Source organism: Panthera tigris, chromosome D1 (assembly GCF_018350195.1).
Source record: "Panthera tigris isolate Pti1 chromosome D1, P.tigris_Pti1_mat1.1, whole genome shotgun sequence".
Lineage (NCBI taxonomy): Eukaryota > Metazoa > Chordata > Mammalia > Carnivora > Felidae > Panthera > Panthera tigris.
The window spans coordinates 6905533-6919017 of NC_056669.1; the positions used below are offsets into that span (position 1 = coordinate 6905533).

Here is a 13485-nt window from a genome sequence, read left to right on the forward strand (position 1 = left end):
AGCACAGAGCTGACCCAGGGCTTGGAGTCGCAAACCACGAGATCATGACCTGAGCCAAAGTCAGACACTTAACCAGCTGAGCCACCCAGGCGCCCCATTCATGATTTTATTTTTAAGTAATCTCTTCACCGATTGTGGGGCCCAAACTCACAAGTCTGAGATCAAGAATCTCATGCTCCACCTACTGAACCAGCCAGGTGCCCGAGAAGCTTTTATCAATTACAGCTAGTCAAAAAATGTTCACATCTGTTGGGATATTATAATGATGGGTCATTAAACTAGAAGCATGTGTCATTCTGTCTAGTTGCATGATTTTATTTTTACCTTTTTTTTTTTTTTTGAGAGAAAGAGCACACATGCCCATGCACGCATGCAAGTGGGACAGGGGCAGAGGGAGAGAGAGAGTATCTCAAGCAGGCTCCCTGCCCAGTACAGAGCCTGTCGTGGGGCTTGAGATCACGACTGCGAGATCATGACCTGAGCTAAAATCAAGAGTTGGACGCTTAACCAACTGAGCTACTCGGGTGCCCCCATTTTTACTTTTGACAGTACACGTGACTGTATGTTTTGCAGTATAAAGTGCTGTCTATGAAATTATGATAATAAAAACATCCCAGGATGTATACTTTGTAATTGAAAAGGAGCTTTAGTTATTCTCCCCTACTTGGATTTTTTTTTTTTTTAATTTAAGTTTTTGTTTTAATTCTCGTCAGTTAGCCTACAGTGTTATACTACCTTCAGGTGTACAGTGTGGTGCTTCAGCATTTCCTTACATCACCTGTGCTCATCACAAGAGCACCCTTCATCCCCATCACCTGTTTACACCCCCCCCCCCCCACCTGCCTCTCTGGTGACCATCAGGTTGCCCTTGTTGCAATTTCTTTCTTGTTTTTCTTTAAATTGCTTTATACCTCACTGAAATGTTTGTGAATTCTTTCCCTAAGATATTATCAGAAACAGTTTTTGCACTGTAGAAACTTTGATATTTTCTCATATCTCTGCTCTTGGCTCCATCACTCTAGGGTTTAAAATTGCTCACTGGTGGGGGCCTGGGTGGCTCAGTCAGTTAAGCGGCCGACTTCGGCTCAGGTCATGATTTCGAGGTCCATGAGTTTGAGCCCCACGTCGGGCTCTGTGCTGACAGCTCAGAGTCTGGAGCCTGTTTCAGATTCTGTGTCTCCCTCTCTCTGACCCTCCCCTGTTCGTGCTCTGTCCTCTGTCTCAAAAATAAATAAATGTTAAAAAAAAAATTAAAAAAAATAAAAATAAAAAAATAAAATTGCTCACTGGCTGCTTAGACGTTATAATGGTGAACATTGATTTTAGCCTGATTGGTTTATTTGTAATGTTTGTGTACTCCTATGACATCATTGTTTTTAAAATTCCATTGCAGGCCCACAGAGCTGAGAACGCTGAACTCGTAGATGAGGTTTATAACAGAAAATCTGTCCTGCTGATGACGATGGCTGTGATTTTATGCTGCAGCCCCGTCTGTGAGAAACAGGCTTTGTTTGCCCTGTGCAAGGCTGTGAAAGAGAGTGGATTAGAACCTCACCTCATTAAAAAGGTACATGTGGATGAATACTTTTTATTATCTTCCTTGGGTAACTTGTAAATAATTTAAAAAGTATAAACTTATTTTAAAGTGGCTCTTGGAGACCATTTTATTTTTTAGATCTGGAATATTGGAAAGTAGTAACTCTTTAGCGTATGTTTATTTGTATGTGGTATCATTTATTTTTTACCTCCAGCGTGTCACGGGGTGTTCATTGAGCTGATGGGGATCAGTGACCTTTCATCAGGCAGACCAGGCCCTCTGGAATTGCTTTTATTGAGGGAGACCCATAGAGAAAAGAGCAGTAGCAAGTGTTTTGCCTGGGAGTTCTGGGTCACGACCTTGGGATCTAGCAGGGCTAGAAGTCAAATCATAGAGCTGTGACACTTTTAAAGTTGCAGGACTGGGAAAGGAACACTAGAGTCCATTTGTGCAATCACATCAGCACATTGTTGTTGAATGTTTGCCTCTGCCCCGTTCCACCACCTCACCTCCATGGTTTGGAAAGTTCCACGCCTTTCCATCATAGATGTTCATGTGATGAACCAGTGATAGACCAGTGGCCTGACAGACCATTCAGGATTCTACCAGCATGGTCTCCATGGACCCTTAAAGTAGGCCAGCCTGTGGGTAATCAATCTTAGACCAGTTAACCTTTTAACATTTACTGAGTGGTCGCTATGTGCCAGGCTCTGTGCTAATTATATTAAATACATTTTTCTTGTTTAGCGTCTCTGAAGTATAAGTACTTTTATTATCTCCATCTCATAGATGAGGAAGCCAAGGTATAGAATAGTTGAATGAACATGTCAAAGTTATGCTGTAAATAATGAAGGATTTAGATCTAGATATATTATTTCGTTGGTTTCTTAAAGCATTGACTTCTTTCTGATTTGTGCAGGTTTTAGAGAAAGTTTCTGAAACCTTTGGGTACAGACATTTAGAAGACTTCATGGCTTCTCATTTGGATTATCTGGTTTTGGAATGGCTGAATCTTCAAGATACTGAACACAGCTTATGTTCTTTTCCTTTTATTTTATTAAACTACACAAATGTTGAGGATTTCTATAGGTAGGTGTACACACACATGAAATATGTTCATTTTAAAATTAGAGGGTAATGTTTGGGATCCCCCCCACCCCCACCTGACACACGCACATACACACATGCACATACACATGTACGTGTGCACACACACACGCGCGCACACACACACACACACACACACACACCCGGAGCTTAGGGGCTGTATAGTAGGAGAGACAGGGCTGCTTGTTTTAATTAGAGTGTACTGAAGGGAATCACTGGGTTTAGGGTCCGGTCCTAGCTGTGCCAGTAACTAGCTGTGTAACTTTAGGCAAGCCATGAAAATACCTGCTCGGCTTTGGTTTTTCAATCTGTACAGTAAGAAAGTAACATCGGTCTCGAAGGACTCTTTCAGCTTCAAATTTTTTTTTGAATTTTTTTTATTTTTACATTTATTTATATTTGAGAGACAGAGAGAGACAAAGCACGAGTGAGGGAGGGGCAGAGAGAGAAGGAGACACAATCCAAAGCAGGCTCCAGGCTCTGAGCTGTCAGCACAGAGCCCGACATGGGGTTCGAACTCACGGACCGTGAGATCATGACCTGAGCTGAAGTTGGACGCTTAACCAACTAAGCCATCCAGGCGCCCCTCTTTTAGCTTTAATGTTTGGTATTCTTCCCTATGACAAACCAAAGAGAAATTACCAGTGGCTGTTATTTCTGCGTTGTTCTTCCTTTCTGTTCCTTGGCTATGGACCATTTTGTCATTATTTTTATTAGATTTAAAGTGTAACGTAAAAATACTTATTTTGCTAAATCCTAACTCTTGAGAAGAAAATTTTGAAAATAGATTTGGAACAACTGAAGAATCATGTAGAGAATAATGTTTTGGTCTCAGGATGATGGGAAAGCAGTGCGTTATTCAGTGATCCTTGTTGTTTCATTTTGGCTATTAACAGTATTTACATTCATAGTTTGAATTCACCGGGCACCTGGGTGGCTCAGTTGGTTAAGCGTCCAGCTCTTGATTTCAGCTCAGGTCATGATCTCACCATATGTGAAATCTAGTCCCACATCAGGCTTTGTGCTGCCAGTGTGAAGCCTGCTTCAGATTGTCTCTCTTCTCCTCTCTCTCTGACCCCTCCCCTGCTTGTGCATGTGCTCTCTCTCTCTCAAAATAAACAAGTAAACTTTAGAAAAATAGTTTGAATTCATACATTTCTTTCACATTTCATTCTACATAAATGAAATAATTTTGCATAAATTGATTATGTAGAAGAGAGAAATTCATTTCCCACTTTTTTTGATCATAGAATTAGGTTGGTGTATTCTAAGATCTCTGTTTTCTTATGTGATTATTTAAAATTTATTTAACTTCATCTCTGCATTTATAAAATTAGAGTAAGAATGTTTAGTGATCTAGACAAAGTGATGTTCTAATGCTCGTTTCATTATTTTAAGGGCTGTATTGTAAAATTTGACTTTGAGAAGTTATATATAACATGTACTTGAAATTTTTACATTTTTAGATCTTGTTACAAGGTTTTGATCCCACATCTGGTGATTAGAAGTCGTTTTGATGAGGTGAAGTCCATTGCTAATCAGATTCAAGAGGATTGGAAAACTCTTCTAACACACTGTTTTCCAAAGATTCTTGTAAATATTCTTCCTTACTTTGCCTATGAGGGTACAGGAGAAAGTGAGACAGCACAGCAGAGAGAGACTGCTACCAAAGTCTACGACACACTCAAAGATGAAAACTTTCTAGGAAAACAGGTATGACTTCACTTTTACCTACTAGCTCTAGGCCAAATGTGGGGCTCGAACTCACAATCCTGAGATCAGGGGTCTCATGCTCTACCAACTGAGCCAGCCAGACACCCCTCTTGAGCCCCTAATTGGTCTGAGATGTAACTTGAAGATTTTCTTTTTAATGTTTATGCATTTTTGAGAGACAGAGACAGAACGCTCTGCGAGTGGGGGAGGGGCAGAGAGAGGGAGGGAGACACAGAATCCGAAGCAGGCTCCAGGCTCCGAGCTGTCAGCACAGAGCCTGACTTGGGGCTTGAACCCACAAACTGTGAGGTTGTGACCTGAGCCGAAGTCGGACACCTAACTGAGCTACCCAGGTGCCCCCTGACATGTGACTTTAAAGTTTTAAGACCAGTCATCATTTATGTAGTAAAATTTAATATGTAGTCATCACTGTCTGGTGTAGGCAATCCGTGAATTTTTTTATTGTTGTTGTTATTACAGTGGTCTCTTCTTTTGAGTAGCTTTTATAAATGAAATGTTTTTAACCAGAAAAATTTTTAAAAACTTTGAAATTTATCGCTTTTTCACTTTTAAAATTTATTTTTATTGGCAGTAATACGTGAATGCAAGCTGGGTGTTCAATCCATGCACTACTGGACAGTGTATACAAAGTGTTCCTCACTTTCTCTTCAGTCCCATTGAGCTCTTTACTGTTCGGGGAGAAGTATGATCCCAGACTCCCATGCTCTGCTCTTTCTTTTTTCCATGACACTTACCACCTTTTAACGTGTAATATAAGTTACTTAAGAATATGGTTTATCTTCTCTGCTGTGAGTACTCGGACAGATTTTCTGCTGTTTTTTTTTCTGCTTTGTACCCCTGCTACTTTGTATGTAGTGAATACTCATAATTTGAGAAAAGATGGAGTCAGGTAAAAAAGGATCTAACAGCTTCTATTTTTAATATAACTTACATACATCCAAAATAATTTGAGGGAGATTACATTAAAAACACATATATAAACTTTGTTTAAGGTCAAAGAGGATTGGTAACTCTCAACTTTTTTGTTTTGTTTTGTAAGTAAGGGATGACTAAGCAGAGTTGGCTAACGTTAAAATTACAGTTAGATAAACTTCAAAAGACTTGTTTTGTTTGCCCCTGACCTATATGGAGCCAGCAAACGGAACGAATTTCCCAGCTGCTTAGAGGGACCACTGCCAGTCAGAGCTGCTTCTCAGTCAGTCTGGAGGCAAACGAGGAGCTCCCTTCTCAAAAGTTACTTGGAACTGGATGTTACAGCTCCAGAGGTTATGGGATTTATGAAAGACGCTGCTTTTATCCCCTCCCAGCCCGTCTTCCTGCTTAGACTTCTAAGCAGACCTAATCTTACTACTTTTTAAAATTATTCAAACCAAAAGACAGCAATTTTCAGAGTCAGAGTAAGTCTAGGAGGAGAACACAATTACACTGAGGCCTGATTGAAACATCAGTCTTGAGAATGAAGAGAGGCAAACTTAAATGATAATTTCTTATCTTCTTGGTTAAAGACATAAATTTTTATTAGTTTCAACTCCAGTTAGCATTAAGTTGTCACAAGTTAAGTTTTTCTTTGATTCTCTAATACACACTTTCTCTGAATCCATCTTGTTGATTCTTTTTTCAGTGAGTAAGGGTTGGTGCAGCTATTATTATTAGTCTCTAAGCCTCTTAAAACTGTCACTTGTGGAAAGCCAAAAATATTAACAGTTGCAACATTGTTTAGCTGTACCTAGACATCTGAACAGTATGTCCCTCAGCTAAACAGTACAGATCGGGCTTATTACAGAATAATAGGAAACTAGTGAAGCCGCTGGTCATTTTTTGTGTAAGGGAATTCATGAGTTTTTCCTTTGTTATTAATCAGATGGGGCCAATTTGTCCTTCCTTGTCCCAGATATACTTTGAAATGAGCTGGTGTTTTAAGAGGGTTGAAACCTTGGAAGTGGTGACCTGAATGACGGATGTGTAAGCCTGAGGGAAAGGCTAGCACCTTTACGTTTGGCTTCCTTTTTGTCACATTTTAAAATGCTTCTGTTATGAGGAAGTGTGTTTTCAAACCTCCTTGCACACCAAGTAAATCAGCCGTTTATTTGCCTTTAAGTTTGGTGCCCTGGTAATTCCTAACTTGGAGAGCTAATGAGTCCTCCTTCACAACTTCATGACCGTCCTTCACTTGGCTGGGGTATATGTAACGCAGCAGGCCCATTCTGTATAATTAGAGAATGTGTGCCTCTCTCTGGGAGGCCGCCGTAACAGGAGGTGGATCGATGGAGAACCTGCTCCTGTCTGGGAGGATTTTGGTTGACTGATGATGACAGGGGATGTGGGGGCCAGCTAGGCTCAGAATTTGGCACATCAGCCAAGTAGAAGTCTGGGGGAAAGTTCTGCAGGGAACAGAGAAATGCTTATTGCCAGTCACTGAGAATTCTTACAAGTATTGTTAAGTGAGAGAGATCTCCCAAGTGAGTCAAGAGTAAAATGCAGACTGAGAAGCCGTGTAGATCAGTGGGGAATTTGGTTGGCAGGAAAATTACTAGGTTGAGGAATTCAGTGCTACAGCTGAAGCCTTAGTTAAAATGATTCTTTAAAATGAAACTAGAGTCAGATTAAGGGAGTCTTGTTTGGTTAGATTTCCTTACTCTCCCCCAGGCTACAGGTCGGTTGCATAGCAGAAAAAAGTGGAGTTAGCCGTATGTCTTGGCAGATCTTAGGTCTTTCATCATCTATTTCCTTTTACGGTCACTGACTCATTTTGGAAATGATGCCGTAACATTAGCCCCTTGAGCCGTGTTAAAGCTCACAGACATAAGAACTTAAACATTATTTTAATTTTGTATCCTTACAGATTGATCACTTATTCCTCAGTAATTTACCAGAGATTGTTGTGGAGTTACTGATGACGTTACACGAACCAGCAACTTCTGGTGGCAGCCAAAGCACTGACCTCGGTGACTTTTCAGGGTACGGGTATTTTAAATTTAGCGGATTAACTGCAATCTCAGAATTTCCTTGGGAAGCTTATTGCTTGACACCTTCAAATGTCTGTTTCAGTTTTTAGGCACAGCTATGCTTTTAAATTGTTTCTTTAAAAGTAACTGCCTTTGACTTGAAGTACCACCTCCTTGCCTCTACTGGAGTCTCCCCACCATGATTGCTCGCTCTTTCAGGTGGATCACCTGGTTTGCAAATCCGTTGACCTTTTCCTTCTCAATCTTTCATTCTGTTTTTTGAAATTTCATGGACACATCCATGGGTTTCTTACCTGTGGCTTGCATTTCTAGATCACCTTTTCTTGATGCTCCTTAGCTCTCAGAATCTTACCTATGACAGCTTAACTTGGATGTGAGACGCACTTGGCTGTATATGTTACTTTCCCAGCTTGATTGTAAGCTTCTTGAAAGCACCCTTTATGTATTTTTGAGTTCCCTACCATGCCAGCTGTGCAAAAAAGTAATAATATCCACCCGAATACTTTTACTGTATAATTTCATTTGATGTAAATAGTGTTTGATTTCCCAGTCTTAAGGTATTAGTGCTTTTACAGTACTAGCTTAGAACTTTAATTCAAATGTGAAGTGATACCAAGGCTCATTTGTGGGATTGCCATTAACTTCATAAAAGATTTCATCAGCAAATCATTTAAAATTGATTCAGTCATGGAGGGCACAGGTATTTAGATATGCTGACTGCTAACATGTAGACCGTCATAAGTCATTTGTGATTTTATTTAAAAGCCAAGTTTTTCATTGGAAGAGTAGTTGTAGAATGTGGGATTATTATTGTCTTAATTTTGTTCTGAAAATGATGACTGCGTGTTTTCTTCTGACTCTTAGGGATTTGGACCCTGCTCCTAACCCACCTCATTTCCCATCACACGTGATCAAAGCAACGTTTGCCTATATCAGTAATTGCCATAAAACCAAGCTTAAAAGCATCTTAGAAATTCTTTCCAAAAGCCCTGTGAGTACACATTTCTATTAAAATAACTGAAGAGAGAATTCCTTCTTTTTCAGCTCAAAAATCTGTGTAAGTGCATCTTAAAGAGAAAAAAAGATGAACAAATGGAAAATTCATCTGAATTAATTAAAAAGTAAAACACTCCTCAACAAGTTTATATCTTGGTATCTTACCTGTCAGTATTCATTGATGAAGCCTGAATTTCATGATAGTTTAGTCATATGTTAGCTCAGAGTGTAGATATTTTTTAAATTATTTTTTGCTGTCTGAAAGCTAGATAAATTGACAATAGTTTTTTAAGTTCATGATATTAATTTTCTTAATGTAATATTTGCCTTTGATATCAAACCAACACAAAATTCTGTAATTTGTTATTTTGAATATAAAATACATTTGTTATAGCTGAGTATAAATGATTACATAAGTTTTTATGAAATGTCTCTTTATTTTCTAGGATTCCTATCAGAAAATTCTTCTAGCCATATGTGAACAAGCCACTGAGACAAATAATGTTTATAAAAAGCACAGAATTCTGAAAATATATCACCTATTTGTTAGTTTATTACTGAAAGACATAAAAAGTACCTTAGGAGGAGCATGGGCCTTTGTTCTTCGAGACGTTATTTACACTTTGATTCATTATATCAACAAAAGGTAAGAAATATATTTAGAGCAATATGTAAGTTTTTTCTACCCTGTTAGTTGAAAATTTACATAGTTTTAAGATGTAGAAGCCACAGTATTGTTTTCTTTATTTTGCTTTCTAATATATATCTACTTAATATTTTTTAAAAATTACATTACTATTTCTTCATCTCAAAAAATATTAGTATTAAGGGTCTTCAACATTTAAAAAAAATTTTTTTTTTTTTTTTTTTTTTTTGAGAGAGAGAAACAGTGTGAGCCAGGGAGGGGCAGAGAGAGGGAGTCACAGAATCTGAAGCAGGCTCCAGGCTCTGAGCTGTTAGCACAGAGCCCAACGCAGGGCTCGAACCCACAAACTGTAAGATTGTGATCAGAGCTGAAATCTGATGCTTAACTGACTGAGCCACCCAGATGCCCCAATTCATCATTTTAAAATAAACTAATTTTAGATGGCCTGAAATATCTATGTCACTATAGTGGTTCTGGTCACCAGTTCCTGTGTGTGTGTGTGTAACACCCACTCTCCAGACACACACACACACACACACACACACACACACACACACACTCACACACTCACACACTCACACAATTATCCAGACACCTGCTGGGTGTCCTACAGTTCAACTCAGATGTAGCTGGTTAGTGTCAGATTCCACAGATTGAGGTCTCAGTCCTGCAAGACTGCCTGCCCCTCCTTCCTTTCCAATGGCAGTCACTAGCCAGGATTAGCACCTGTGCTGTCCAGCCAGCTCTACACTGCAGGTTCCAATGACCCTCTTCCTACAGTTCTGAGTCATTTTTAGAGTGGCTCTCAGAACTCAGGATAGCTGTTTACTGACTAAAATACCGCTTTATTATAGAAGGGCATAGCTCAGGAAAAGCCAGATGGAAGAAATCGCGTAGGACCATGTATAGGGAAAGTGGGCACCACTTTGGATGGACTTGGCATCCTTATCAGAAATCATTTGGCCCTTGATGTGTGGATTTATTTCTCGATTCTCAATTCTGTGTCCTTGGTTTGCCCTTGTGTCAGTACTACCTGGGTTTTTTGCTGTTGTTTTTGTTTGTTTTGTTTTTTTGAGAGAGCACAAGTGTGAGGGAGAGGGAGAGAGAATCTGAAGCAGGCTCCATGCTCAGCATGTGGGGCTCAGCCCCACAACCCTGGGATCAAGACCTGAGTTGAAATCAAGAGTCAGATGCTCAGCCCCCCAACCCACCCAGGCACCTTAATCTGATTATTTTTTTAATTTTTGTGTGAATTCTTTATGTATTTTGGATATTAACCTTCATCAGATATAGCATTTGGAGATATCTTATATCTTACCTTGTTGTTTTGTTGATAATTTCCTTTGCTGTGCAAAAGCTGTTTATTTTGATGAGATTTTTTCTTTTGTTTACCTTGCCTGAGGAGACGTACCTAGAAAAATGTTTCTCTGGCTGATATCAAAGAAGTTACTGTCTGTGATTTCTTCTAGGAGTTCTGTGGTTTCAGGTTTCCCATTTAGGTGTAATGCATTTTGAGTTTATTTTTGTGTGCAATTATAAGAAAGTGGTTTAGTTTCACTCTTTGGCACATAGCCGTTCAGTTTTCCCAGCACCGTTTGCTGAAATGACTGTCTTTTCCCTGTTGTAGATTCTTGCCTCCTTTGCTGTGGATTAAGTGACTTTATAAGTGTGGATTTCTGGGCTCTCTGTTTTGTTCTGAAAACTGGCTATTTTACTATTAAATTGTGGTAAATGGGGAAATCACACTCTCCCCTTCCCTAGGGTTTGACTTTTTTTTCCCCTAATTGTCGAAGGTTGTAGTGGTCCATATGTTTCATGAGTGTGCAAACTCTTTTTGCCAAGGGTGTGTTCCTCACCGTATGTGGCTACTGAAGAGTGTTCCTTGTGTTCAGGTAGTATTTTTACACAGATTTCCTTGAATGCCGAGAGCAAGTGATTGAATATGAGAGAGAGAGAGAGAGAGAGAGAGAGAGAGAGAGAGAGAGAGAGAGAGAGAATGAATGAGAATCTTTCCCAACTTCTGCAGGTTGGCTCTTTGTGAGGACTTGCCTTCACGGGCAGGTTCTCACCGAGCCTAGGGACTAGCCCAGCATGAACACGTATGGTCTTCCTAGGTGTTTTTGGAATAAGCTTCTTACCTTGGGCATATGTATGGCTTTCTCAGTGTCCCAGATATATGAGAGATTTTGAACTCTCTAATTTCAGGAAGAAACTTTCTTCCCAGCTTTTCATCCTAGGCTTTAGGCAGTCTGTTGCATGTCTGAACAATAATCTGTTGCCCCTCACAGCTGTGGGTAGTTGGCCAGTGTTATTTATGGTGCTTTTGAGCACTGCTCATGGCTCTTACAGCCTGGGGAGATTCAAGTAAGACAAACCAGAGTGAAGCACCCGCCCTTCAGGTAGCTCCCAGACAGGCTTAGGACAGATACACACAGTCATTAACAAATACGCTCTGCTCTGTTCCATCCAGAGCAAAGGGCCAGGATCCCATGCTGGGAATGGGGACTATAGTTTTTTCATCACACCCGCCAAGCTGGGGAGGGAGTAGCGAGGCAGAGGCTGGTAGAACGCCATGAAGCTTTAAGTCTTTTTTTTTTTTTTTTTTTTAAACACTTGTTTATTTAGAGAGAGAGAGAGCGCGCCAACGGGGGGAGGCAGAGAGAGAGGGAGAGAGAATCCCAAGCAGGCTCCATGCTGTCTGTACAGATCCCAGTGCGGGGCTTGAACCCATGAACTGTGAGATCATGACCTGAACCGAAGTCAGTTGCTTAACCGACTGAGCCACCAGGCACCCCTCCAACTGTTTTTAAGTTGCCGTTTTTGTTTGTTTTTTGTTTGTTTGTTTTTTAGCATTTGCTCGACTTCTGTACACCTTTGCCTATTTGACAGAGTTCTGACAAAGTTCTGCCCGCTCGGCCTGTCAGGAGGGGGGATTGGAGCTGTCTACTCTCTCATTTTGCTGTTGTCACTTCTCTTTTTGGTTTTTAAACCATTAAGGAATTAGATACAAAAGTGACTTGTGTCGGGGTCACTTCAGAATTAGAGCTGCTGAATAAAAATGACTTTTTAATGAGCTCATATGGAAGCAGTTTCCCAGAACTTACTGTTTTTTGCCTGTGTCACAGGCCTTCTCGTTTCATGGACGTGTCGTTACGAAGCTTCTCCCTGTGTTGTGACCTGTTAAGCCGGGTTTGCCACACAGCAGTCACTTACTGCAAGGATGCTTTAGAAAATCACCTTCACGTCATTGTCGGTACACTCATACCCCTTGTGGATGATCAGATGGAGGTTCAGGAACAGGTGATGCCCAAATCATCTTCACAAAGATATTTGACATACATTGATAAAGCGTTATTGGAAGGAGCTGAACGTTTTACGTTTACTTGGTGCAGTGGGTCATTTCAGTGAAAATATTCTTTGAAAAATGGTTGGAAAAACATTTTCAGTTAATTAAGCCTTGTAATCATTTAATTACAGAGCACCTAATAATTTTTTTTAATTTTTAAAATTTTTTGTATTTGAAAGAAACAGAGACAGTGCAAGTGGGGGAGGGGCAGGGAGAGGGAGGAGAGAGAGAGAATCCCAAGCAGGCTCCACACTCCCAGCATAGAGACCAGTGTGGAGCTTGAATCCACAAAACCTCAAGATCATGACCTGAGCTGAAACCAAGAGTTGGGTGCTTAACGGATCGAGCCACCCAGGCGCCCCCAGTAACTTGGATCTAACAGATTACCTAACAGTGTCTGTCTCTTCCTTGCTTTGAAGTATAGAGGTAATGAAAACGAGGGACAGCAGTTCATACTACTGTCATGGTGTGTGAGATACTGCTTAAATAAAATGTTCTGGTAATATTGGCATTTCTCTACCCCAGTGCCCATGCTATAGCAGCAACTTACGTATTTGTTGACTCATTTGAAAACAGTAATAGCTGGTACTATAGAAGTAATTAGAACCTTTTATCGGAACTAGGCCAGTAGAGTTTTTATCACTTATTATAGTAGGTTTGGTTGTTTTACTTTAAAATGTAATTAAACCATTTTTTCCTTTTGATTTTTTCTTTTTAAAATTATGTTTAGGTATTGGACTTGTTGAAATACTTAGTGATAGATAACAAGGATAATGAAAACCTCTATATGACAATTAAACTTTTAGATCCTTTTCCTGACCATGATGTCTTTAAGGATTTGCGTCTTACTCAGCAGAAAATTAAATACAGTAAAGGACCCTTTTCACTTTTGGAGGTAATAATTATTCCATCATCTTACTATTTTGTATTAGGATAAAGAGCAATACTTTTTGAACACTTCTAATTCTCTGAAAGAAAACAACTGAGTCTTTTAAAAAAAACTGTGATAAAAAATAACCTGAGATTTAGCTTCTCAACAAAAAAGTGAGTCTTAATATATCCTCTTGTATTGCAGTAAAATTGTAAATATTAAGTTTTTTTTTTGTTACGGTCTGAAATTAAGTATTGAAGAAATGTGATATAAAATATGCTT

At 39.7% G+C, this 13485-nt stretch overlaps 1 protein-coding gene across 6 annotated transcripts in view; it reads left to right on the forward strand.

Annotated features, from left to right (window-relative positions):
• ATM (ATM serine/threonine kinase) overlaps window positions 1–13485 on the forward strand; it is a 128947-nt gene that overhangs the window by 51788 nt on the left and 63674 nt on the right. For all 6 annotated transcript variants that reach the window (XM_042958873.1, XM_042958872.1, XM_042958875.1 and 3 more), the window contains 8 exons: window positions 1394–1567; window positions 2457–2626; window positions 4111–4357; window positions 7221–7336; window positions 8209–8335; window positions 8787–8986; window positions 12112–12286; window positions 13063–13227. In XM_042958873.1, the coding sequence (XP_042814807.1) occupies window positions 1394–1567; window positions 2457–2626; window positions 4111–4357; window positions 7221–7336; window positions 8209–8335; window positions 8787–8986; window positions 12112–12286; window positions 13063–13227 (1374 nt within the window). The remainder of the gene's footprint in view (window positions 1–1393; window positions 1568–2456; window positions 2627–4110; window positions 4358–7220; window positions 7337–8208; window positions 8336–8786; window positions 8987–12111; window positions 12287–13062; window positions 13228–13485) is intronic.